At 44.8% G+C, this 26910-nt stretch overlaps 1 protein-coding gene across 6 annotated transcripts; it reads left to right on the top strand.

The window, feature by feature from the left end:
• The first annotated feature begins 5896 nt into the window (after positions 1 to 5896).
• gata3 (GATA binding protein 3) lies at positions 5897 to 22460 on the top strand. 6 transcript variants are annotated; one of them, XM_070853746.1, is made up of 7 exons: positions 10773 to 11169; positions 11350 to 11718; positions 12734 to 13264; positions 15459 to 15515; positions 15672 to 15718; positions 18254 to 18379; positions 20855 to 22460. In XM_070853746.1, exons 2-7 carry the CDS (start codon positions 11484 to 11486, stop codon positions 21143 to 21145), a joined length of 1287 nt encoding a protein of 428 aa, XP_070709847.1. In that variant the 5' UTR covers positions 10773 to 11169; positions 11350 to 11483; the 3' UTR covers positions 21146 to 22460. The 6 variants fall into 6 exon arrangements, with proteins under 6 accessions (XP_070709845.1, XP_070709847.1, XP_070709848.1 ...); XM_070853744.1 differs by lacking the exon at positions 10773 to 11169 and adding an exon at positions 5897 to 5948 and having other exon boundaries at positions 15459 to 15718; XM_070853747.1 differs by lacking the exon at positions 15672 to 15718 and having other exon boundaries at positions 12734 to 13207; positions 15459 to 15604.
• The last annotated feature ends 4450 nt before the right edge of the window (positions 22461 to 26910 follow it).

Raw genomic sequence — 26910 nt, 5'->3', positions numbered from 1 at the left:
TTATGTCAAGTTCAGTAGATAGTATCAGTTTTTGTCATGATAACATAATAAATGATTAGATAAGGATCAAGAGGCCATCATCTTTAACTAAATATGGATAATCAATATTAATACTATTAATATCAGCATTTCCCTGATGTCTGCTGTCAGTGTTATTAATGACTAAATTCACAAATTGAGAAGAGTGGATTTCCAGGGAGTGCCTGGCTGTTCCTGGGGAAGTAATCAGATTACAGTAACGCATTACTGGTGCCAGGCTGGCAGAGACTGCTGGGAGAGCGGGAGAGGGCGGGCAGACTGAGACCCCGTGCAATTTGATATTTGCCTCTTTGACAGTCATTTAAAGGGGATCTGGAGAACCCGATAGCCGGGGACTTACACCCCTCCAAAGGCTTTCGGGACACTTTAGCCCGGCTCGGCTCGGCCCCGCAGCGCCAGTGAGTCGCCAGGCAGGGTGTAAACGTTAAATGTTAGCTATTTGTTCCGTGGATTGCGAGGAAAATCAAGCCAGTCTTTCATTCATTTTTTTTTTTTTTTTTGGAAACCCTCCTCCCTCCCTCCCTCCCTCCCTCCCCTCCATCTCTCCTCCTCTGCTTTCTTTCTTCTCCAGACTCCACAAACAGTCATTGACTAAAGCAGCTTAGGGAGTCTCCTAATAACGCTCTAACGAATTAAAAGCAAGGGAGAAGTTTACGGAGTGAGGAGAGGAAGGGGAAGGGAAGGGAAGGGGAAGGGAAGTGTTGTGTAATTGCTGAGGCTGCGCAGACAAAGAGTCCTGACGCGGTGGAATAGGAGGTTATCTGCTATCGTGGCGGTTCCTTATCAGTGGATAAATATTTGTATATCATGGCCAACCGGGGGCTGTGCGCAGCCCTCTGACGCGTTGTTGTGACTGTTGCAGCACAGGTGATCTCCGCACAGATAGCTACTGTATACGGCTGCAGCGTGGGGGGGCCGAGGCGCTCCTGCACAGCCATTTTTTTTTTCAATTATGAGGTTAAAAGAGTGTGTGGTTAATAAACGAGTGCTCATTAAAGAGAGAGTACATTCCCCTGCAGATAACAGGCAGGTTGCATTGTGCCGCTCTCTCCTGGGAGGACTCCTGACTGGATGTTTGCCCCCCCCAACTCCCCAGCCTTGCATCTCATTAAGCTCATCTCCACATCTCTATCTGCGCTATCTGGGCCGCATCGGCCTCCCATCCAAGCCCCCGTACGGCCCGTCTCCGCGCTGACAAAAGATTAAGATTTTCTTTCAGAGGGTGAATTAAATCAGGCTATTTTGGAGACCTCTTTAAGCAACAACCAACGTGATCTGACTGTTTTTTCTTTCATATGAAACCCTCACTGGACTCCCAGTGGCCACCCAGTCCAGGATTATTGTGCTCAGCCAGGAAAGAGAAGGAGGGGGAGGAGGAGGAGGAGAGAGAGAGGGATGGAGGGATGGAGGGAGGGGAAGGCTTGCCTGGATACCCAGCCGCCTGTAAGTGTCCATCCTCGGTTTGTTTGACATGGCAGTGTCCCTGGGTATAAACCCGATAAACATCTGGTGGCGTTGCCAGGACATTGGGAAATGAGGGATTGTGTGTGGGGTGGTGGGAAGGTGGGAGGAGGAGGGAGGGTGGGGGGGCAGTGAAAGAGGCGGCGAAAACACAAAATCATAATGAGAAGAAAGATGGGCAGAGAGAGAGAGATGCTGATCAGCTAATTACAGCTGCAAATAAAATGCAAATTTATCCTGGCACGGTGAGCAGGCCCAAGTTTAAACATAGTGCCATCCAAAAATTCTGAGCTGCACGGGCACTGTGCCAAAGAGACTTCAGACAAAGAATGATTATCCAATAATACCAATAATAATAATAATAATAATAATAAATAAAAATACATTATCATCATAGCCTAGGCCTCTATAAACGCATTATTATTATCATTATTATTATTATTAAAAGAGATTCTGCACATTGCATCCTGGTGGCTGACTTGACTACCCCCCCCTCCCCTCCCCTCCTTCAACCCCCCCCTCAATGAAAAGAAAAAGAAAGATGGCATGCTTCCCAACAACAGTGACACCACTACACGCACACGATGCTACACATCAACAATCCAACAATTACACCTCCCCACACTGTAGCCGCTATTTACTCAGCCACCCCCCCCCCCCTTCTCTCTCTCTCTTTCAACCCCCACCCCTCCACCTTATGTAGTGATTAATGACACACCGCCACCCAAAGATTAATCACGGAAAATTAAAAATCTTGGAGGTACTCATGAGAACTGCAGCAGTGGCTACATCAGGTGGGCCTGGGATGGAGGAGGTGGAGAGGCAGGGAGGGAGGGAGGGAGGGTGAGACAGGGGGAGGAGGAGAAGGGGGGGGGGGGGGGGGGGGGTTGAAAACGAATTAGCTTCATCGAATCTTTTTAGATGCAAATATTTTGTTATCTCCACTTTGCTGCACTGTTTTCAGTGTTTATGATTAATTATCTCTTCTTGGTGAAAAATAAATCATGCGAAATTAGGATCTAGCTGACTCCACCGGCGTAAGCAGAGATGGCAGGTCGATGCTGTTAATTTCAGGTTGAAATTGACACACTAATTATAGTGCAGAGTGCTGCTGGAACACTAGCAGGCAAGATTATACCTCTGTGCTTCTATTTTTTTTTTTTTATCAGATCCCCCTTATATTTTACCAATTAAAAATCGTAAAGGCATTTCATTGCCCCGGGATATAAAAAAGCAGCCTCTCTCCTAACATGGCCATCACTTTCCCCCATCAGATTCATTGTGATGTATTAGATGCAATAAATTATCCCATGTAACAAAACATGGCGAGCTGAAAGGCTGATAATCTGCAGAGGAGAGATAAGGATTCATTATTCCAAATCATTATGAATCCAGCGTTGGCTGTGACTTCTTTCTTAATCAGCTTCTGTGATCCTGGATACGTGAAGGGAGCAGATAAGAGCAGAGTCGTTTATAATTCTCCCCACCTCGGCCTAATATTTTAAAATAAAATCGCAGGGAGAAGCCGCCGTAAAAACACACACACACACACACACACACACACACACACACATATTGGCTTAACGTTTGGAGGGTGCACAGGACGAGAATAATAAAACACATTGAGAAAATAAATAAGTAAATAGATAATACGTGGCCCATACATTTTCGGAGGTGTTTTGTCTCAAATTAAGGTCATCTTATTCGACATTTACAGCGGAGAATCATGTAGGCAGGGGAGGAAAAGGGAGATATATACTGCAGCGTTTATTTCACATTTGGAGTGGGAAGTGTCTAATAAAATTTAGGCTGCACCAGGAAAGCCATAAAAGCGGGTGACCGTAAATGATTTACTCCGTTTACGCGCTAAAAGGGGGCAGAAAAGCCACGGCGCATGGGGTGGCGCACAGATAAAGCGCGCGCTCCACTGGATGCTTTGCAAAATTAAGTCTTAAAAAAAAAAAAAAAAAAAAAAAGGTGAGGCACACGTGACTAAAAAAATGCTGCTGTGTTTAATGAGAATATAAAGGTGACATTGTGACTCCTCGTTCTATCTGCCGGGGAGATTAGAACTATCAGCAGCCTCTGATAGAATTGCTGGGAATAAAAAGGCCAGTGCGCGCAGGCTCCGCTTGTTATTACGGCCCAGTGTACCGGAGGGTTTCTGCTTAGCTGTTGTCACGCGGGAGCTCGCGTCAAATTCTACATTAATCACGCGATTTCACGGCGGCGGGCGCACGCGGGAGGAGGAGGAGGAGGAGAAGAGGAGGAAGAAGAAGAAGAAGAAGAAGAAGAGGAAGGAGCGTGACTTTGGACTTGGGCACCGCGCTCGCGCTCCCGTTGCAGCCCGGTTCGGGGGAGCGCAAACGCGGAGACCACAGCCTTAATGTGATACAGTGTGGCCTGGTGACGCGAGGTAAACACTAAACGGCATCCACGCCATTTACAGTCTCCGTTTACAATTAATTAAGGATTGACTCCACGAAATCTGCACCCCCTCCTCTCCTCCAAGACGCATGCGGTTTTATATCCGCTCCCTTTCAAAAATTAAAATGTATTTCCCCCCTTATTTAATTGTACGCCGACTGAACAAGACAAAATTGATTCCTCTTATTTTTCCCCCTCACAATTAATCTTTTTATTACACCTATAATATGCGTTAATCACGTGCGGCGCAAACAGCGCTCCTTGTTTTTCATTAGCGCATATCAAAGGCATCAATATGCGCATTTATCACAGACGCACATTAACTTCACCTTTACATTGAAATCGAAGAGCTAATAATTCCCAAAATAAACACTTTATTTACGTCAAATCCAGATTAATAAATCATTACTATCTGCGCGTGTTTAGTTTGTAATTCTATTTAGATATTAAAATACTAATTCCATAAATGAAAAGCTCCGCTTACCCTGCATGGAAATACTGAATTATTCATTGGTTTAAAGAGACACATTTGGCTGTAGTCGCATTCGTAAGTTTATACAACGAGGTTTGTGCCAATTATCTTTAATTTATTACCTTAATTGAATTTCTCCCCCAAAGATAGATTTGGGTGTGATCAGTTTACATTCTCCTTCGAAGAGTCAAGGCGCAACATGAGAGATACCAAGCCTCCAGCATCCTCCCTCTCCTCTCCTCTCCTCTCTTCTCCTCTCTTCTCCTCTCCTCTCCTCCTCCTCCTCTTCCTCCTCTCCTCTCCTCAGTGCATTTCACAGAGAGAAGGATCGGATTTGCTTGGTGCTCCTTTCAATGAACCATGGTGTCAATAAGCAGGCTAGCAGGCCTCTATATGCTCCGGGTTAGTGGTGGATGCATGTGGAAGCTTTGCCATATTGAGAACAACTGCTAAAACCACCGGGGCCACAATGCCGCTGCGATCACATTACCATATTGATACGGAAAGATTTCAGATTTGTTTGCTGACACATTGTTCAAACGTAGCTGTGATTGCTGTGGAGTTTGGCGCGGATCTTTGGCGCTGATTAGACACCAGCTATGGCTTCATCTGTCCTTTGTGGCTGGGGCGAGAAAAAGGCTCCTCTCGCGGCACAAAAGGAGGTGCAACATTTTGTGTGTCACGGAGAGATCTTGTATTCCGCGCTGAAATATGTGCAGAGCACAAACTGTAGGCGCCATTCGCACCAGGTGGTTATATAGATAATACACTTACACAACATACGGAATCCTGCACAGCTCATGCAAGGAAATACATGTACCGCACTGATCATATAAAAGCTCCACATTGGAAGCATTGAAAGTGATTTTTTTTTTTTTTTTTTTTAACATCTAACGACGTAAAAAAGTAGATTATGTCCTACATTTCCTGCTCATTAACACCTGATTATGGGGAGGCGTTTACATCAGGCCTGCAGCTGTGGGCGTCACCTGGTATGGGGCAGGTGCCTTACCTCAGACAGTGTCATCAAAATAAAAAGTACAGACAAAAACAGTATAGAGAACATGCAGTGGTGGAAAACAAAAATCTAACAAATGGCTGCCTGATATAAATATTCCATTGTGACCCTCTGAGTAACTCCGTTGGTTTCCTATGAATAAACCCAGCTCCTACTCCTCTAACTTGTGATGCTGTCAGACCCGGAAGAGCTGGCGTGCACTGTACAGTAAGTACGGTAAAGGAGGCCCATGTGCGCGTGCAGCCTGCCCGGTAGCCTATGTGCGCGCGTGCCTTTCGTTGCACGATGATGTGACTCCGGGACCGAGGGCGCGTGCACCATCACCACCAGCAGCGCCACAGCCGCCACAGTGAGGGTGTGAGTGTGTGTCCCCCCCCCTCCCCTCCCCTCCCTCCCCACGTCTCTCTCTCTCTCTCTCTCTCTCTCTCTCCCTCTGTCTCTCTCTAAACGCCATCGGCGCCTCCATCTCTATGTCACTCTTTCTTCACATCTGCGGAAAAAAAGCCTCCGTCCTCCCGGCGTCCACCACAGGTCAGTAAATATTTAGCTTTGCTCTGCATCCTAAATCTTCTGTCCAATGGGCTGCCTCTTCCTTTAGCTCCGCACGCCGCAGCTCACTGATGCTGCTCGCCAATGACCGATGGGAAACTTTTGTGAGTGGCTTTTGCGCGTTGGCTTAAATGCCAATAAAATGAACTCCATCGGAAAAACACACGATTTAATTAAAAGAAAAGCAGCACATTCGCCGGAATTCATCCGAGTGCAGAAAGGAAGCTGCCGGTTAGCTACACCTTCATTTCTCTCCACTTCGGCTGTGAAAAAAGGGGGCTGTGGTGTTGATAACACTGGCTACAACATCCATAACGACCGCCATTGTTGCCTTTAACGTCGTCGTTCGCCTCTGTGCTCGCTGCTGACCTACACGCGCCGTTATTTCGCTTTAACCCGGGCGGAAATTTGCTTTGCTAATAATTAGCTCGTGTTCACGCATACCCGGGCTGGATGTGTGAAAACCAGAGCCAGCCGCATTTCTGACAATATTTAGCCTCCCATCTCATAAGCGTCCCCCACCCCACCCCCCAAAATAGCGCAGATGAGGGGTTTTAACGACCTATTACCTGGCGCTCAGGTTGGTGGCACAGGCAGAATCCCATACAAACCGTGAAATTGATCTGATTACCTTGCCGGCGGGTCATAAAAAATGGAGTTGGGCTTGCTGAGGCTGCGCTTCCCTCCGTTATTAGTTTCCTCCATCTCGTCTTTGGCCGATATGTCTTGATATGGCGGAGAGAGAGCCGCTGTTGGAATGAATAGGATGCCAAATTAAGGGCATCACACGCGCACTGTCACGGGCCGAGAGCCCCAAACTGTTATTCTGCGAAGAGCACAGCGACAAAAAAAAAAGTCCTCACACACCTTTGTGTTGTTCTCAAAGGCTATTTTATTTATTTCTATATTTTTTTTTTGTCTTTTTTTTGTTTTACTAAATAGCAGGACTGGTCACCTGAGGTGGATTAAAACTGTGCTGTTATTAGAATATTCTAAAAAGCTTTTAAACCGGGATGAAAATCCACCTCCGGCCTTGAGCGTGACAAAGAGGGGAGAGCAGGTTCTCTGCTTTCATTTCAATTTCACGTCAGCGTCCAGATTCTGCACGTTATTCTATGAGAGTTGTCGCACAGACTTTTAGATTGCGGATTAATTCTGGGCTCAAATGTAAAATTCCGTCAAATTATGGTGTTGATAAATCAGCGTGGTGTTGACGCCAAAATTAATAAATGATCTAAAAAATGTGACTGGGTGTTTCTGTTGGGGGTGCACAGGCTAAGAGGTGAAAAGGCCCCGTGCGTTAAATGACAGATTACATCAGTACGTCTGGCGAGAAGCGATATAGACTCAGATAAGCATCACAAGTCAGTCATTTGGCACACCATTTTGTTTTTCTTTTCTTTCGATGGGAAGAATGACACACAATACCAAGTGCTACTTTTTTAACACTCGAAGAAACGGTGATTTATCCCGCTTTGTTCTCATTTTAATCATTTAATCGTTCTAGGAAATCCACTTCTGTTTTCAAGTTTCACGCGCTCGACAAGCAGAATTTGACGCCCTCGTTTTGTTCTAAGAAGCCGAGCTGGTTCACATGCTGACAGAATAGAAGATCTTTTTCTTGAAAAGCCCAGAAAGGTGACAAATGACTCACAGAGTAAGAGCTGCAACATATAGGTTACCTGCGGTGCTATGCCGGTTTCAAAATGCTCATTTTGACCAGTAAAATATATCACAATTACGCATCACATCCCAGTGATTAGCCTGTGGCACTCTGAATCAGTGACGGAGCATCTGCTTTGTTATGTCAGGCGACACATCCTGCACAACAGAGCGGCTGGACACTAAAGTATATATATGTGTGTGTGTATATATATATATATATATATATATATATATATATATATATTTATTTAATTTGTTTGAATTTTTACATTTTATTTTCTATTTTGTTTACATTGAAATGAAAATGTGGCACATTATGGAGCTACATATCAAAGCCTTTGATGAAAAAGACCTTAATGGAATAGTTAAAATATGCGCACACACACACACACACACACACACACACACACACACCTCTTTAATTATTAATATTGAAAAACTGTGCCTCTTCTATCTGCTGTCGTTTCTAAATACACTGTGTGTGTTGATGTGTAAAATACAACAAAGATGATGGGGATGATTACCATTGTTATTCACATTATTATTGCTGCTGCAGTGGCAGTAGTGGGCTACCAGTGTCACATTACTGGCACAATGTATTACTATTGTTATGTGATTGTATCTGCCTGACCTCTGATCAATCAGCTGACGGAAGGAAATTATTATTTATGAGGAGAGACAATGATTATGAGGCCATACACAGGAAGTTGAGGGACAACACACACACACACACACACACACACACACACGTTATCTAAAACATTTCATCCCCCTCACTGGCAATGGAATAATCCGTTCGTGTCTTAAATTCTCAGCCGCAGTGTAGAAAAAGAAAGTGTACCATGTCCTGATTTTAATAACAGCTGGCTGACATAATCACTGAGAAATGATCTCCGCCATCAAAAGCCAGACTGGCCCCTCGCCCACTTTTACAAATCAACCTTTACGCGCAGCATCACTGCTGTTTGTAGGCCGGTAACTTCCGAAATAGAGCGACGCAGGGGCTCGTTTGAGACTCTCACACACACTGAGAGAGGAAGAGAGCTGGAGACACTATTTCTCCTTCCGTGGCGACAGTTAAGGATTATATATGACAACTTTTTAAGAGAGCCAGTCTTATTCCGCGCTGAATAAGCTCCGGCGTTATTGACACCGAGGCTTGGGAATCAAGTCATGGGATGGGTTCCATGTCCCATTCTCTAAGCTTCGATACATCCAGTCAAGAAACAAAAAAAACATAATCGGGATTTTAGGCTACATTTACCGTCATGTGTTGCCTCTGAGCACCTATAACGGGTACTTTGTGGATAATGGCTCCGCGATACTTTTCAAGAGGATAATTACACGAGTCCGCTGACAGCTTGACAATGGCAGCTACAGCAGTTTGCATCCAAGTTCAGTCTCAGGTTTGCCTGAGTGAGAAACGCTCCCTCTTTCTGTGTCTCTCTCTCCAGGTAGGGCTATCCTGGAGAGGAAAAAAAAAAAAAATAGGACGCTTTGCCAAGTCTCTCTCAGTCTGTGCTCCCACGCGCCCGGCTGAGAACAACCTCGACATCAAAGAGGGAGGGGTGGGGGGAGAGAAATAAATTGGGAATTAGACGAATAAGCAATAATGGAGTCATCACCTGAGCGCGTGGCCTTGTAGGTTCCCACGTTTAAAATTAATCTTAATTGCTCAAAAAAAACCAAAACAAACCTTCATCCAACTGATCCTCCTACTCTTGATTACTGATGGTCCGTTTCATGCATTTTTTTGTTGCTGTATTTGCCCACTCAGCCGACCCCACCTGATATCAGCCTGTCTCAGGATACTGCTGATACCTACGTGGTGCAAGGGCGTGCGCGCTCCCGCTGCCTACCCACTGCCGCGCGCCGTGAGAGGGTTCATTTCCTGACTGTTTACACCGTGGTGACGTCACATCCAGTGGCGTCGCCGAGGCTGCCCCCACCACACACACACACACACACACACACATTACTATTACACACTGCCAATCTCAGAGCATATGAGGAAGCCAAACTGGGCTTTAGACATAAAATACTTCCCCAAGGAGCAGCTCCCTCTCTGCCGCGCACTGAGGTGAAGAACGCCGCAGACGCACGGCATCATGCCTGTGTGACACTGAGCATAAAGGGTGAATTCCTCGCTCATTTGGAGGGAAAAGGGGGCTGCCCTTTTAAATTATAGCTGCTTATTTGTTAAACTTGGAGAGCGAAGTGGAGGAAGGGTGGGGGGGGGGGGGAAATCACTCCCTGCGCGCGCTATCGTGTTACATTTAATGCACTGTTTTGAATAAATAATGACATGACCCATTGTTGCTTGTCTGTTGGAGTTGCTGCAGTGGGCAGCTTATTGCACAGATACTGACAGCCAATAATAGCCCGCACCAGGAGTTTTATTTGATTCATCTGTTTTATCTTTTGGAGACTGTAAGCTCAAGCCTTCCCGGGCGCCCTTGTCCGCGCCTGCTCCACGGTGAGAGGGATCGGCTCAGTTCGGGTCTGCCATTAGAATAACGTGCCTGTCACCGCGAGAGGACGCACTGTCACAATTTTAAGAGCCTCCATGTCCCGCAACCTGCCGTTGGCCCGGAGCAACAGGCTCTGCTGCAGCTCTTCTCTTCTACACCCTCTCCTCTGCCGTGCGCACGCAAAAATCCAAAAATATGTCTGCATTCTTTAGAGCTTTTATTTTAATTTAATGAGTCAGAGGCTTTTGTAAGAGGTCGATGCGCACATTTCTTTTTTAAATGTTTATTGCAGCCTATTTATACATATAGACGTGCTAAAGTCTTATAGATTCATTCAAACTGCCATAATAACGTCACACATCATCACCTCAGTGTCCCACTATGATTGCATGCATAATAAGGTGTTAAGTTTTATTAGGCCCACTAAAAAGAAATATCCATATTTTAATAGGCTAATATCTTTTTGGGCAAGGTCATTGAAAAAAAAAAAAAAATCTTGCAGCACTTCTGCATCTCTCCTGGCCCACGTTATATTCAATTAGGGCAGGCCCCTCCCCTTAACTGATGACACTGACAGACCCTCCTTAAGTTGCGTCGCGCCACAGCTGTCTGCAAGCATTGAGCTGCCTGGCGCCATCCTGAAAGAATGCCTTCACTGTAAAAAAAAAAAAAAAAAAAAAAAAAAGGAGCAGGAGAGAGAGAGAGAGAGAGAGAGAGTGAGTGAGAGAGCAAGCGAGAGAGAGAGAGAGAGGGACTTAGAGCAAGGGTGAGCGAGCAAGAGCCGCACAGACGAGAAGGAAAGAGAGAGAGAGAGAGGGGAGCGGAGTTAATGGAGAGGGCTACAACTGCGCACAAACAGAGATTTGATCAGTGAGTTTAACTTGCTGGTGCTGGTCAGTGTGCAGTGAAGCCATCCGCTGCCCGCACAAAGCTCCACTACTTGTTGAGCCGGGCTGAAACACTGACATTTTTTTCTGAGGGGGAGAAGTTCAGGAACTCTACGTGGGACCGGATTCCATTTTGGACGTATTTATATGTCAACACCTTTGTTGCATTTGTAATGCGGGGTATGTTTCGTGTTAAAATATCTCTTTCTCTTTCTCTCTCCCTCTTTTTTTTCTAAATATTTTTTCTTAGAAAAGCCGGGTAATTTCACTTAAGCGTGAGCCCCCTGCCTGTTCTAGTCGTGCTGCATGTGAAGACGAATTAGAGAAAATAAGACAATAAATTCTTCTCTCTGTCCCCAGGTGATCGGAAGCAAGCGCGGGACCTGTGGATTTAACAAAAAAAAACGGATTTGGGACAGATTATTTCTTATCTTGTGACTTGTACCGGTTTGCTTCGGCGTGCATGAACATTTGCTGAAGAAAAAGGCAAAGCAATGGAAGTAAGTGCGGATCAGCCACGATGGATGAGCCATCATCCCGCGGTGCTGAACGAGCAGCATCCCGGCTCACATCACCCGGGCCTCGGCCACTCATACATGGACCCTTCGCAGTATCCCCTCGCTGACGATGTGGATGTACTCTTTAATATCGATGGACAGGGGAACCACGTCTCTCCATACTATGGAAACTCTGTCCGAGCCGTCCAGAGGTACCCTCCTCCTCCACACAGTAAGTAAACGGCCTCTTTAGGCCTTTTATTTAATAATGTGCACATTATCCCGTTTGGGTCCGTGTGCGTAATTTACCCCCGCAGCAAATACTCAATTACTGTCACTGTGTTTGGAATTATTTGTATTATCTGACCGTGATCCAGGCCAGGTTTCGGTTCTGGCCTGAGTTGACTTAGTCTTAAAAACCTGAGAGCTTAAGTGTTGTGAAACACCGCCGTAAATATGCATGGTTTACCTCCAGTTTGTCTTTGGTTTCTGTCTACCGCTTATATCACAGCCTTTCCCCGTCTAAACTTCTCAAACACACCGCCTGATGACACCCAGCAGACTCATATGTCAAAGAAGTTATTCAAAAGCCCGTGCGTAATTTGTTCTCTGGATCAATCGAGTGTTTGGTTACGGATTTAAACAAATAGATGTTTTGGCACAGAGGGCACAGATACACCTGGAATATTTTGGTTGTCGCTCGGGATCCTGTTTTCACCTCTGCGCGCATGCACAATATTTATCTTTATTCTAATTATTCAGTCATGAGAACGCAGCCATTTGTGGAGTTCCCTGTATTGTAAGCCTTTAACTTCCTCACAGTCAGACACCTCGTATTTTCTTTTGAGCTTTTTGACTTACACGTATTCAGCTTCTGACATCAAGGCCTGTTCTGTGAAAACGGTGAAGGGCAAAATCGTGAACGTGCGTGGCCACATGAAACTCTAGTTTTTCTACATCAGAGGGGATCGAATGATTTCTACGCGGAACAGAAACTCGCTAGAAAGTATTCTGGAGGAAAATTTACACACGGCTGTGTGCTGCATGTTAACATAGAATAAAAATGTCAGTGAATGTATCTGGTAAATCAGTGCGTAAACGTGTGCTCTCTTTTATTTGTCGCTGCTTGTTTAGGCCTAAAGCTCGACTCCCACGCTTGTAAATGACAAATGAATGCATGTGTGTTTATTGTCGTAGCAGAGTGAGGACAGGTTGTGATGTTTTCTTGTGTTTCTGTGCTGCCCCAGGTAGCCAGGTGTGCCGTCCCTCATTACTGCACGGCTCCCTGCCTTGGCTGGAGGGGAGCAAAGGCATCGCCCCGCACCACAGCACTTCCCCCTGGAACCTGAGCCCCTTCCCCAAGAACCCCCTGCACCACGGCTCCCCGACCGGCCTGTCCGTCTATCCCCCGGCCTCCTCCTCCTCCCTGCCCACCGGTCACTCCAGTCCGCACCTCTTCACGTTTCCCCCGACCCCTCCAAAAGACGTATCCCCGGACCCGGGCATATCCACCCCGGGCAGCAGCTCCGGGCGGCAGGAGGATAAGGAGTGCATAAAGTACCAGGTGACCCTGGCCGAGAGTATGAAACTGGAGTCAGCTCACAACCGGAGCGTGGCATCCCTCGGAGCAGGGTCAGCCTCTGCCCACCACCCCATCGCCACATACCCATCCTATGTCCCTGAATACGGCCCAGGCCTCTTCCCACCAAGTAGCCTGATAGGTGGGTCATCTTCTAGTTATGGTTCCAAAACAAGACCAAAAACAAGGTCCTGTTCAGGTAGGCGTGCGCTTTATTACATTCCCTTTTGATCTAACATTATTCCCCAGATTTGCAGCCTTAATGATCAGCCATGTTTAATCTCATACAAGAAAAAAGAAAAAATACCTACGAGCAGCTCTTTCACCCCTCACATGAACAAGCTCTCCATGCGGGGCTAAAGGCCATTCGGGTCAACCTGTATCCTAAACAGGCGCTTCAGAGTGCCTCAAAGGTCTGTCTTTCATCATCGGCTAATAATAATAATAATAATAATAATCATGATAATAATCAGGATAATTTGATGATATAAGATTAGAATTTATTAGAAATAAATATAATCTTACATTGATTATTCAACTAATTAAATTAAAATAAAATAAAAAACATTTGCTGGGGGGGAAAAAAGATAAATAAAATGTACAACTCTATTTCCCAGACTCTTTTTTTTTTCCCCCAGCAAAATAAAAATCACCATGACGCAAACGAGTTCAGAGTTGAATGCTTAGATTAATTTAGGTCATTTTTTTCTTTCTTTCCATCTCCCTCTGCACTAACACAGAGAGGGAGAGAGAGACGGAGGGGAAGCCAGCTCTCTGGGCTGTGTCGCCCCGTTTATATGTTTAAGATAATCCCATTACTGTCAGACCAGTGCACGCCACAGTTGCATTGTTTACCCAGCGGTAGAGCACCGGATGCTGCTTGTTCATTCACAGGGAAAAATCGGGTGAACCGTCGCCGTGGCAGAGAGCATGCACCACCGAGGGAGGGGAGAGAGACAGGGAGAGCGAGGGGAGACATTTCCAAATTGTGGAGGGGGGGTGGGGTGTGGTGGTGGTGGTGGTGGGGGGGTAATTATTTTAAAGGTTATTGCTGCGCAGCTGAAAACCAGTTTCCTGTAATGAGATTAATATCAGCGGCTTTGATGGGAGTATAGAAAACTGTGGATTAGTTGATGCATATCATCGGGATTATTCAGCATCATACAGTGGGCCATTACTGAAAATAAAGATTTTAATTCGAGGATAATGTGAGATAATGTGCATTTAGAGATATTCCCCGATCTGAGGAGCATTCCCCCTCGTGTAAACTTAATATTTCAGAGACAGCGTTCAGCATTTCTCTGAAGCCTCAACACACTTTGTGCAACAGATAAAATCTGCATTGCAGAGGCCTGTTTTTTTTTTTTTTTTAATGTCATATGCATTGGATCCGAAACAGGTCCTGTTTGATTTTAGCACCAGGCTTCTTTAGAAAGAAAGAAGAGAGAGAGAACCGGTCCAGGTGCTGACACGTCTGTCACATCTAAACGCTGCTCTCTCTCTCTTTGTCAAGAAGTCGGTCTGAGCGTGTTTTTGCAGCCCGTAAAAAAAAAAAAAAGAAAAGAAAAGAAAAGGGGAAGTGCGACTGCATGAAAATGCAAAAGGCTCTCGGCGTTGCACAAAAGCGCAGTGTGTGAGTCTCTGCTTTCAAATAATGTGACTGTGACTGCAGCTCCCTTGTTTCAGTTTCAGGCCCCCCAATCAAACTGTTAGTGCGCGTCTCACCTGTCGGTGTCACTAGAGAAGTGCCAGTCAAACCTGAACGTCCCTCAATCATTTCAAAACAAAGGGCACAGACATGACACATAATATACAGAGACTATTATTATTATTATTATTATTATTACTTAATGGAGAGATGAGAGAAAGAAGAAGGCCTGTTTTATTGAATAAAAAAAATAAATAAAAAAAGTCACCTAAAACTCCTGTTCAAGGACTCGTAGCTTGAAGATTTTGTGGTTTATGAGAGTGATTTTTTTTGCCTTATGGACCTTGACACAGATGCTGTATTCACCACCAGCACTAACCACATGTGTTTAATGTATGTGTGTGTATGTGTGTGTGTGTGTGTGCGTTCTAAATAAAATAACTGCTGCTGTAAAAGTCGTGCTTATATTGTTACATTATTAATAATAATAATAATAATAATAATAATAGAGTGTTGTATTGATGCTGTGTCGCTTCCTGCTGCATGCTCTATAAACTGCTCTGTATGTGCGCTCATCCCACTAACCTCCTCTGTTTGCAGCATAGATTACATGCATCAAGAGTTATTATTATTTATATATATATATACATATATATATATTTTAATATAATTTCGAAGGACCCACTGACCTGGACACTGTCTCCATCTTCTGTGTGTGTACGTGTGTGTGTGTTGGCTCTTGCAGAGGGTAGAGAGTGTGTGAACTGCGGGGCCACGTCGACTCCGCTGTGGAGGCGGGACGGTACGGGTCACTATCTGTGTAACGCCTGCGGACTCTATCACAAGATGAACGGGCAGAATCGCCCTCTCATCAAACCCAAGCGGCGGCTGGTACGTCTCCACCACGTTTCTCTATTGATGACATTTCCGTCTCTCTCTCTGTTTTTCCCCTATCCAGGAAGAAGTAGGCCTATTAGCTGCAGGAAATTGACTCGACAAGTGCAGGTCTCTGTTTTCAGATACTACCATAGAAAAACTGCACAGTTCTTTTTTTTCTTTTTTAAATGCAATGACGATGCTATTTTTTATTTGCTAAAATTGTCATTGATTGACAAGAGTATTCTGCTTAAACAATAGGCCTCATGTGTATATTGGAGATGCATTGCCTCCATTAAAAGAGAAAAAAAACTGCTTCTACTGTAGCTTGTTGCAGTGTGGCTGCAGGCCTGCATTCAAAAGTGCACAATGAGCTCCATCATATGAAAATGATTCGAACATTTTAGTATTTAGGACACATTTGGGCCACTGGTAGGCTTTTTTTTTTTTTTTTTTTTGGGGATATATATATATACATATGTTTTTTGCGATTGCTTTAGGTGGAGCTATTTTTGCAGTTATTGCAGGGAAAGCCCCTTTCTTCAGAGCTGCATCTTATATGAGCTTTAGAGGAGTTTCCCCTCTGCGTTCTTATGAGAGGAGAGAAAAAAAAACCTTTCGAGGCAAAGATGGCGATCCAGTCCAGGCTCTGGACCTCTTCTCTCCTCCGCCTCGCCTCTAATGTGAAAACCCGACTTCCCAGGAAAGGGCTGCCGGATATCTGAGCAGCGCAGATAAGTCGCTTTTAACAACACAGCCCGCTTCCCCAGTCAAAACAGAAAGGCTGCGCGGTCCGAGCCAGGCCAGCACACAGTCACGACTTGAGATTTGTTTGGTGTTATAATCTCTGCTTAAATACATGGAGGATGGTCAGGTATGGGTAACTGCCACGTTTGACCTTGTAGTTGTTATTTATAGAGGGCAAAGATGAGGGGGGGGGGGATGTAAGAATCCTATATGGAGGCCAGAGAGTGACTCAGGACCCAGTCTGATACTCTGTGTGACCAAATAACACATTATCAGCCATTCGTTGCTCAATTCTAACCTTTTGGTGACAGAAAAGAGGACATTTAGAGCATTGACACAAATGGTGTAATTAGAAAAAAAAAAAAAAAGAATCAAGAGGTTGAGGGAAAGAAAGTCAAAAGCTGGTGATGCTGCAGGAAAAGACATTAGAAGTAAAGCAGAGGGAAAAGGATTACAGCCAGGCGTGATGCGCACATCATGCAGGCCTACAGACTTAATAGACATCAGGGTTATTCCTCCAATCTGATTGGTTATTCACAGCACGCAGCAGCAGGGGTTATTAGGCCACCACGTGTGTATAATTGGAAATCCCTCCCAGAGATAATGTAGTCCTTTACGTTGGTGTGTCCTTTGCGCTCACCTGTCTATTGATTGTTTTTAGAGATTATAACATCAATGTCAAGCCAATGCAGCAAACTGGGCTGTGAGACAGGCAGCTAAATCCATGGGAAGACATGACTTTCAGGATGAAGTGAGGCTTTTGCTCTGCTGGTTGCCTGCAGCGAAGCAAAAAATATATCCACATTTTCTTTTTCTTTTTTCTTTTTTTTTTTTTTTTTTTTTTCCTTTTTTTAAAGCATGCTTTTAATTGGCGTGCAGATATTTCCACACGGTTCATTTCACTGCATCATCTATTCACACTTTCTATCCATAATGTCATGTTTAAAAAAAAAAAAAAAAAAAAGAAGAAGAAAGAAAAAAGTCACCTTAAAACACACAGCCTACAAAGCCTGCTCCCAGTCTGTAGATACATACATATATATATATATATATGCATATATGTAAATAAGGTTTTAATCGATGCTTAGATCGATATGATCACTTCTCATTTCTATTGTTAAACGTCACGAGGTCGCCGTTTTAAAACGAGCCTCCGTGGCACGAGCACGCATTTTAAGGGGAAATTTAATCAGATTTAATAGCTCTCCCATTTCAAGGCTCTGCTTTTATGTCCTCTGTAAATATTTATTCTCCAGGAGGTATGCGCTCTGTGACGCTATTTTTAGCCTGGAGTGAAAGCAGCTCTGTTTTTAGTATTTCTGCCTTTATTTTAAACTATTTTCAGCGTGCACTTGGATGCAAAAACTAATTCCCAAGGCTGGACATGGAGAGTGTATGCACTGTGTGAAATAAAAAAAAAAGAAGCCTTTATTGTCTGCCATGTTCTGACGGGGTTCTAACAGCTTTGCACAATTGCACACGAGAGAGAATAACGAGTGTATCTGATAAGAAAATATAAACGCCTTTTTTTCTTTATTGCATTTATGGAGACGTGGTAGGATAACATGCATGACGCCATGAATACAGGGCTGCCAACATTACACAAAGAGAGAAAAAAAACAAAGCAAAAACAAGCACAAAAAAAAAAAAAAAAAACCCAAAAAAACAACCAATATATTTGAATCCTAGATTTTTCCTCAGCTCTGCTACAGAGTCAATGTTCCAAAGTGCTTAAATAAAATCCCCAATTTTCAACCACATTTCAGTGCCAAACACCCCCACCCCCACCGCCACACCCCCCCCTTTTGCCTGGAAGCCCTGAATCTTGGTGTTAAATCTGTCAGAATAAACCTTCTCGATGATTGGGTCATTACGTGGTCATGTGACGGGGTATTCTGTGGCCTGTGTGTGTTGCAGTCCGCGGCCAGGCGGGCAGGGACGTCATGTGCGAACTGTCAAACGACAACGACGACGCTGTGGCGGAGAAACGCCAACGGGGACCCGGTGTGTAACGCCTGCGGCCTGTACTTTAAACTGCACAATGTAAGTAATAAACCTTCATAGGATATCTTCCAGCCCATCAAAGCTCCTCTTGAATATTTATTCCTTCACCTCCATCCTCCTCACCCTCTCCATTTCTTTCTCCTCACGTCCTGCTGGGCACCTTTCCCTCCTCCTCTGAATATTTTATCTGACTTGTCCCTGCAGAGAATTTCCGGGGCACGGCGATAACAAATACTGTAGAATTAATATGATTTATTGGCAGTAAGTGCGAATCTAAAATGTATAAGACCGAAGTGAACTAAGCCCGCAGCCGCCTTGCTTTTGAATATTAAAGAAGGGGGCTTAATTAAAATTCGATTAATTTCCAGGCCGATTTTTTTTTCTTATTTCTAGCCTTTTGGTTCCAAGCGCACCAGGGACTTGAAGTCCCCCCTCTGACCACCAATCCGCCTGATTCGTTTTGGGTTGGTTAGTGCCTCACCACATCATTTCACATCCTCAATCTGAAAACCCCAGGGACTCGTTTATCTCCCCCTCTCTCTCCTCTCCTCTCCTGTGCACAAAGCTGTCACTTTTAATCAGACAGCCATTGTGGTCCAAACTAATAATAATAATAACCAGGCTAACTGCTCTGAGGCCACATGTAGGTAATATCCCCCCCCCCCCCCCCTCACAGACAACAGATATAGGTTGCCTGTATCCCATATCCCTGTGTGTAAGGGGAAGAGTATCCTGCTCAGCTGCCCCGCTTGTCACGCAAGCGCTCCCTCTTAAATCATTTTCCCATGTTACTTTTGGCAGATAGTTAGGCGCTGCAGAAACGGTCTCCGACCAAGGTTAAAAGGAGAGAAGAATAATATTTCCCAGTTACATATTAGCATTTGAACTGACCCCGACCTTGGCGTAATTGTGAAATGAGTTTATTTTGGTAAATCCAGACTTCTGTTGGGGTTTTGCGCCCTTTGAAACAAATTCCACATTCTTCATGGAGAATTTAGCGGAGTCCCTGCTCTCCTGCATGTGCTCCCGATGTGTGTGTGTGTGTGTGTGTGTGTGTGTGTGTGTGTGTGTGTGTACTGTCCCAAAACACCTGATGGCTGCAGTCTATTGTCCCGTAAGCTTTGGCTGAGATAAGAAGCTTGTGAAAACAGAGCGCTCGCCACAAACACGAGGCCTTGTTAACACCTAAAACACAGACAGCCTCTTTTTAGTAATCAGGGGTTTACTCACCGTGTGAGAGATGTCTTCCTCATCTTTATATCTCTGAGTGTGCTCAGCTCTGACGCCTCTGTACGGGGGCTGAGGTTTCAGGTGGTTAGCTGTTGGTGTTGGAGAGAGGATGTGAGAGGCTTCGCTGTGTATTCTGCGGTGGTCATTGACTCAAACACTTTGGCTCTGCTTTTGTTTGATGTGCCGGGGCGGCGGCCGAGTGCAGGCCAGAGGCCCAAGGCTTCCTCTGTGAGATGGTAGACATCTCAGCATCAAAGAGCACAGGCCTGACCGGCTTTAGGTGGGCGTAGCATGCCTCAGAGCTGGAAGCAAGGCAGACAAGGCAGAGAAAGTCACCCAGTATGGAGCCACATCTTAGAGAATGAAACCACATCACTGGGGGGGGGGGGCACAGATCTCTGCCCTCCGCTAATCATCGAGGCCACTCTGCTTAAAGAGTCAGTGAAAAATGCCAATGTCTCAGACGGGGCGAGAGAGAGCGAGGAAGAAATCCCTGTTCCCATTTCCCCGGGAAGAACCGCTCAGCAAGATCAGGAAAGCCAGTCGGCCTCATCCACCTCCCCTCATAATCCTGCCCACAGCCGGAATTCCATCATCCAGCTCTCATTCCCGCCTAAACCTATGCTGGAATACGGCAGCTGGGGCCATTTTGGCCAAGAGACGGCCACGCGGTTGAGGAGGAGGGTGGAGAGGAGGACTTGGCCGACGCCGGCGGTCGTCGTGGCCATGTGTCTCTGTGGTCGACTGGCTGCACATTAGCTGCCAGACCCTTCTCCGTCTCTGTTCTGCACACACTCTCACCATCTCCCCCCACCCACCCACCCCCCTCCATCTTTCCTTTTTCTCCCTTTCTTTCTGGCATAGCCACAGCCTGAGATACAGTTCAGCTTAAATGAATCAACATTTAAGTCCACACACACATATGCACACAAAGAGTGGATATAAACAATCTTCTGTTTCAGGACGGGACAGTCACATTTCCCTCGTAAAGGCACTCCACTACATGTCATTATGTCTCCACAAAACCCCCCAAATAAGCCTCAAAGCAAACTAAAAAGCTCAGTGTGTGCCACATTTTCTTACTCACTTTGAAACTTGGTGACACCCTCCACTCGAGGGTTCTTCTTATTGTGTTGCTTAATGTAAATGGAGCCATAACTACGGGTCGTCTTCATGCTGAAATCTCCACTTTGAAGATTTCTATCATGCACGTGGACACAATGCTTCGAATCTGTTGGGACAAAATACTAATGTGCCCTCTGTTCTGTCTCCTTTCGAGAGCAGATCAACCGACCTCTGACCATGAAGAAGGAAGGCATCCAGACCAGGAACAGGAAGATGTCCAGCAAGTCCAAGAAGAGCAAAAAGTCCCAAGACAGCATGGACGACTTCTCTAAGAGCCTGATGGACAAGAGCAGCTCCTTCAGCCCGGCCGCCCTGTCCCGCCACATGTCGTCCTTTCCTCCCTTCTCGCACTCCGGCCACATGCTGACCACCCCCACACCCATGCACCCATCCTCGAGCCTCCCCTTCGCCCCCCACCACCCTTCCAGTATGGTCACAGCCATGGGTTAGACGGCCCCGTACTGTGCCACCCCTGAACCCTCGGCCTCGCCACCACCATATCCCTCGATACCTCTGCTGACCTGCTTCCATAACCTTAAAGACAAATAAACTGCTCCTCGGCCCGACCTAAGCTACCCTGTCCCGCCACCGAGCTGCGGTGTGACAACGACAGGCTTTAGGCTCCTTTTCCTCAGTTGTATCTTATTTTTATAAAATCACAGTGTACCTCTGCGATGTGAATGCTTTGCAGACTTGACTGTGGCGCACTGACCTCCGGGGGGGAAGAGTGTTTTTTTTTTTTTTTCCTCCAACCAGGGAGAGAAAGAATCTTTTCTCCTCAAGCCGCCACCACCACATTGAGGCTGTCCTCCCAGCCGACCCACATGATAAGGAGCTCCATTTGTGTACAAAACGCCATTTTTCCACACACGAACATCACAAAAACAGACATTAAAAAAACTTTTACAACGCTCTTTCCCTAAATTTCCAAACCCGTCTCTCTTCACCTTGCACCTGTGTAACAGGACACCCCCGCTCCCCTTCCTCCTCCTCCTCCTCTTCTTCTTCTTGCTGAAGATGAGGAGGGACAGACGTTGAATATATTTGTACAAATTGTATGAAATACAGTACATTTAATGAAGACTTTTTAATTAAGTAAGAAAAAAAAAAGGAAACATGCCCCTGGGCAGCTAAAGACGAGAAGGGTACGAGTCGCAGCAGGTGGAGAGACTTGCCGCCAGAGGAGTGAGGAGAGGACGCCTCAGAGGAAAGAAAGAAGGGAGGAAGAGGAGGAAGACGAGGGAGAGACTTTTGTGAAAGGGCAGGCCTCGGTTTTCGCCTGCGTGAATTGTGTTGCATTAAGTTTGCAGAGAGTCAGCGGCTCTGGCTGCAGGCATCTCTCTCTGTTTTTTTTTTTTTTTGGATGTGCTATAGGTCTCGGGCAATTGGTTTGTGTTGACGCACGCACCTACTCACTCACTCACACACACACACACACACACACACAAACAAACCTATACCCACGCACACACACGCACACACACATGCACACACACACATTTGATCAACTGAAAGACTTTCTTCCTGCCCACAGATTATATGCATTGTGAAAAAAGTTCCTGTATTTGTTATTTGTATGTATAAATCAGAGTACCAAAAATACGAAATAAACAAAGATGTAGAATTATTTCTTTATGTTATGCAGACTGAATGGTTGTAAAAATTTAATAATAATCACTAGTGTAAAATATGACTGCTTTTTTGTTTCGTAATTTTTTTTCCTCTTTGAAAATAATAAACTAGTTTAATCTCTGTTGACATGTTAGCTCTGTGGTCGAGAGCCGTCTTTTCTGTCTCTGTCAGCGCTGTGTGATCTTTGACACATTGCACACACACCTCCCCCCCCTCCCACCCACCCACAAACCCACCACAACCACAGCACAACCAGCAACACCCCACCATTTAATTTCTTCTTTTTTTTTTTTTACCCAGCATTCACAGGAATGGTGTGTACGGTCAGTTGAGCGCAAACAGGAAGAGCAGAAATAAACAGTGGCAATGGAGGAACAAATCAAATGGCAGGGTCACTGAGGCCGGGCCGCACAGGCACCATGGGCCGAGGGGGCTTTTGTCTCATCTTACTGATACACAGATACACACCCACCAAAACATGCAGCACCGTACACGCACATCTAACACTCATTTAGCAAGGATGATTCATCAGGAAACGGCATCATTTCAAGCGTTTCAAGCATTTCCTCCTGACTTATCTGATGTCCTGATGTCTTATCAGGTCGTATCGACGAAATGAGGAAAACCTGAGAAAATATCAGTTCAGATGTAAAGTTCACTCCCGTCTGTTCATTCTAGAGCTTAAAACTGAACACAAAGTCTTTGACCAACTCAAAAAAGTCATCCCTTTAAGTGCAGAACAATTCTGTTAAGCACTGAACGCTTTTCTATGTCTACTTCCCTGTACGAATCATGAGAAATGATTTGAGTATTCACCTGGGAAAATATGAGGAACTATGTTGGTTTCGACCACTGAAATATATGAAAATCTATGACATCTTTTCATACAGCAACCCGGAAGCCACCAGCTGTGCTCACGATTCCCAGGGCAGAATTTATGAAGCATGCAGATCAAATAGTGCTGGCTTTTAAGACCACAAACAAAAATTGACCACATCGCACAAAGCACCACAGTCTAGATGTGACAGGGAAGGGGAAAGGAAAACTAGCTTGGTTAGTTCTGTTTTTTATGGATAATGCACTACTGTTAGCGTGGGCGTGTCTTAAACAGCTGAAGTACCACATGGTCACACCAGCAGTGTGGGTACGTGGGCGCGCTAGGTTCACACTGCAGGTAAATTAGCCCAAACTTGATTTCGAGCCTAATACGTGACACAAATTTACTTTAGAATCTGAAAAAAAAAGCATATTTTGGAAAAGGCCCATCAGATTTCATGCACTTTTCACTGCCGGCTTAAAAAGGTAAACTTCTGATATCCAAAATTTGGAATAAATCCCGTTTCTGTGATCGTGTGTGTGAACATCCACTACTTACGACCGCACAATCAGCTACCTGGAATCGACAGAGTTAAAACGCTGGCTCGTATTCACCTCCTCACAACTATTTATTTTAATTTCAGGACAATGCAGCCAGTGTTTTTCTCGGCTCATTACAGTACAAAAGAGACCACACACAACTTCAGTCGGCAGAGTTGCCTCAGTTTAGGCTGCTTGCGCCACGTATTATTTTCCTGCATGCAGGCAGTTCATGGCCTGCAGAGATTTGTGTGTTTTAAATCGAGCAGTGAATCAAACTTTATCCGTGTAGCACCTTTCATACAGGGTGGCGCAGCTTTGTGCTTCACAGGTGACTGACAAATACAGTCGAAAGATGAACAGTATCACAACAGATAGCAAAACGATTAAATCATCTGCTACAATGATCTGATTTATTTTATTCTGTATTAAACATGACATCTGCCATATGCAAATTGTTATGCATAGAATTAAAGCTTATTTCCATAGTGGTCCTGGTCGGCTATACACCGTGATAGCATTGCTGCACCCCCACTGCGTTTCAGATTTGAATAAAAGTATTAGCTGCAATAATCCACAACAAAAAAAATCACAAGTGAGCAGCGGTGACTGTAGTGTGAGCATGGAGCATCACCTTTACTTTCCAGCAGGTTTCTAACTATGAAAGCTCAGCAGCAAACTAAACAAAGACAATTAGCCTTTTCTCCTAATGCTGGTACAACTTCTAGGTAAATCTTTCCTTAGAAGGTGCAGGAGGAAATAACAAGGTGTTTAAATGAAACCCGTACGTTGTCACATCACTTTCATTGGGTTCTGTCATCATTTTTTGCAACGCCAACGTCTGCACCAGTCTCCTCAGGCTGATCCTCTCTTACGCAACACGCATTGTTTATTCTGGTATCTATTGTCGACGTGTTGCCAAAGACCTGTAAACTCTACACAACTCAAACAGACCGAAATCACGCGGACTGTTGGGAATCACATTTCCAATATCGGAATATATTTGCACAAGTGGAATGCCAAATCCGGCGGCAGCGGCCTTCTCATGCCTCCCTGCAGAAAAGGCCATACAGATGTCAGGTATTTGGCGTCATTTGTTTCTGAGCCGCTGTGACCAATCGGGAGATTTGCTCCTGTGTTTTAATAGTGAGGTCAAGGGGGCATGTGGAATGAGAATAGGAATGGTGTGTGGATGTGTGTGTGTGTGTGTGTGTATAGAGGGATTGAGGAGAGCTTTGCCCTGTGGTGGGACCCCATGGCCTCTGGCTGACCTTTTTCCCTCTGGTGTTCGGCTGTGGACGTCTGCCAAGGGTGACTGGATGTGCAGCGACTGGCTCAGGTGAGGATGAATGCAGACTGACTAAACCCTGTGTGATCTCCGCTCCTCTTTCCTCCATCATCGTCGTCATCGTCGTCACAAACCACTTATTTCTGTCTGTCTCTCTGCCTGTCTCTCGGCCTTCCTGCGTCTGCCTCTCGTCTTTCAGGTGAGGACGATGACAGATTTGTGGGCGTAATCGGCTCTGAGGAATAGTCCATCTTCATCCAGGCAGCGCCGCTGTCACCATCAGCACAGGTCAGGTCACATTTGGAGGTCACCCTCTAAAAGGAATTTGAACTTTGAATGCTAAAATTCTTCCTTCTTCATCCTAACTTTGTCACTTGGCATCATTAAAAAAAAGTAGTTTGAGTTCCTGCAACATTATCATTTCTGCAAAATAAGAATGGGGACAAACGTCTTTTATCGTGATGCACTTTGTGACGTCTGCTCTTGAAAGATGCCTTATAACACGAATTTACTTTGATAAACAAGGTATTCTCATGAATTCTGTATTTTCAGAAAGCGAAGGCAGAAAAAAATCACTACCAATTCCCCACAGAGCTAAAAAAAAAGTTCACCATCACACCACAGGAAGTAGAAACTTGCTTGTGCAGGATGTATCAACACCTCTCTTACGTTTCATCTCTTGGTTTGGGTGTGTTACAGTTTCTTTTCACATACAACTATTGAGACTAATATTGGTTTGAAGGGGGAGCTGGCTGTGTGTTGTGTCTTGATAATGCCTCTCTTGTCCAAGACTTCAAATATGTCTGTGACATTATTGCAGTGCACTAGTTTGTGCTGTTTTAGTGCTGGAATCCACCAACACCTAAAAGATGTAATAACACTGATATAGATGCTCTTCAATTGTAATTAAATTTAATAAAGGCACGAATGACTGGTAAAAAGCTTAATTTGGAAAAACTTCTTCATCATTTATCACGGTCTGCAAATACATGTTATTTGTCATTAAAACTTGCATGGCTGTGAGACTTTCATGTGTAACCAAAGTGCCAATCAGTCCATTTGAATGATACACTTACATGTTATTCTTAACTTTATAAGTGCAAATGTCTTGACAGTACAAGTTAATGAATTGTGATGCGTGTAAATAAGTACAGTTTATTGGTGTCTACTCCTTTTCCTAAACCTGACCCTAAAATGTAAAAACCACAAACCCCTCTAACTTCACCAGCTTGCCAGTGCATCATTCATTACAACCTCAACTGTTCAAACATTCTTTTAAGATTGTTGTAAACATGCTAAATACATGTTATACATCTTAGGGAATTAGGTATAATATGTATAATGTATTTTATGTATTTTAAAAGTGTGTACTCGACTTCCCCTATGGAAAATATGATGAGCTCCATCTGCGACCAGATCAGCTGAGTCTCTGAGCCAGCAACACATACTCTTTATTTATTATCAAAGGAGTAGTTTGACATTGTGCGAAACATGCTCTTTCGCTTATTCATCAAGAGTAATGGTATATATATGGTAAATATGAAGCTACAGCTAACAGCTGGTTAGCTTAGCTTAGCATTAAGACTGTAAACAGCTAGCCTGGCTATGTCCAAAGGTAAAAAACAAAACCTCTGAAGCTCACTAAATATTAACCTGTTGTATCTTGTTTGTTTTCTCCACACAAATACCAGAGTCACCGCACCCGACCAGGAAATAGTCCGGTGCATAGCCTCCCCACTAACTGCAACGTGTCTTTTTCACATTCTGGTTTTTATACTGATTAAACAAACAAAGTGCGACACATTACTTAGCGAGCTTTAGAAGCTCTTTTATGCGGATTTAGTACCTTTGGACAGGATAACTGTTTGGCTGTTCCCAGTCTTTATGCTAAGCTATGCTAACCGGTGGCTGGCTGGCTGCAGCTTCACAGGCAACTCTC

This window comes from Pempheris klunzingeri, chromosome 22 (assembly GCF_042242105.1).
Source record: "Pempheris klunzingeri isolate RE-2024b chromosome 22, fPemKlu1.hap1, whole genome shotgun sequence".
NCBI classification, from domain to species: domain Eukaryota; kingdom Metazoa; phylum Chordata; class Actinopteri; order Acropomatiformes; family Pempheridae; genus Pempheris; species Pempheris klunzingeri.
The sequence above is the reverse complement of the archived record's forward strand: the minus strand, read 5'-3'. Positions and strand labels throughout refer to the sequence as shown.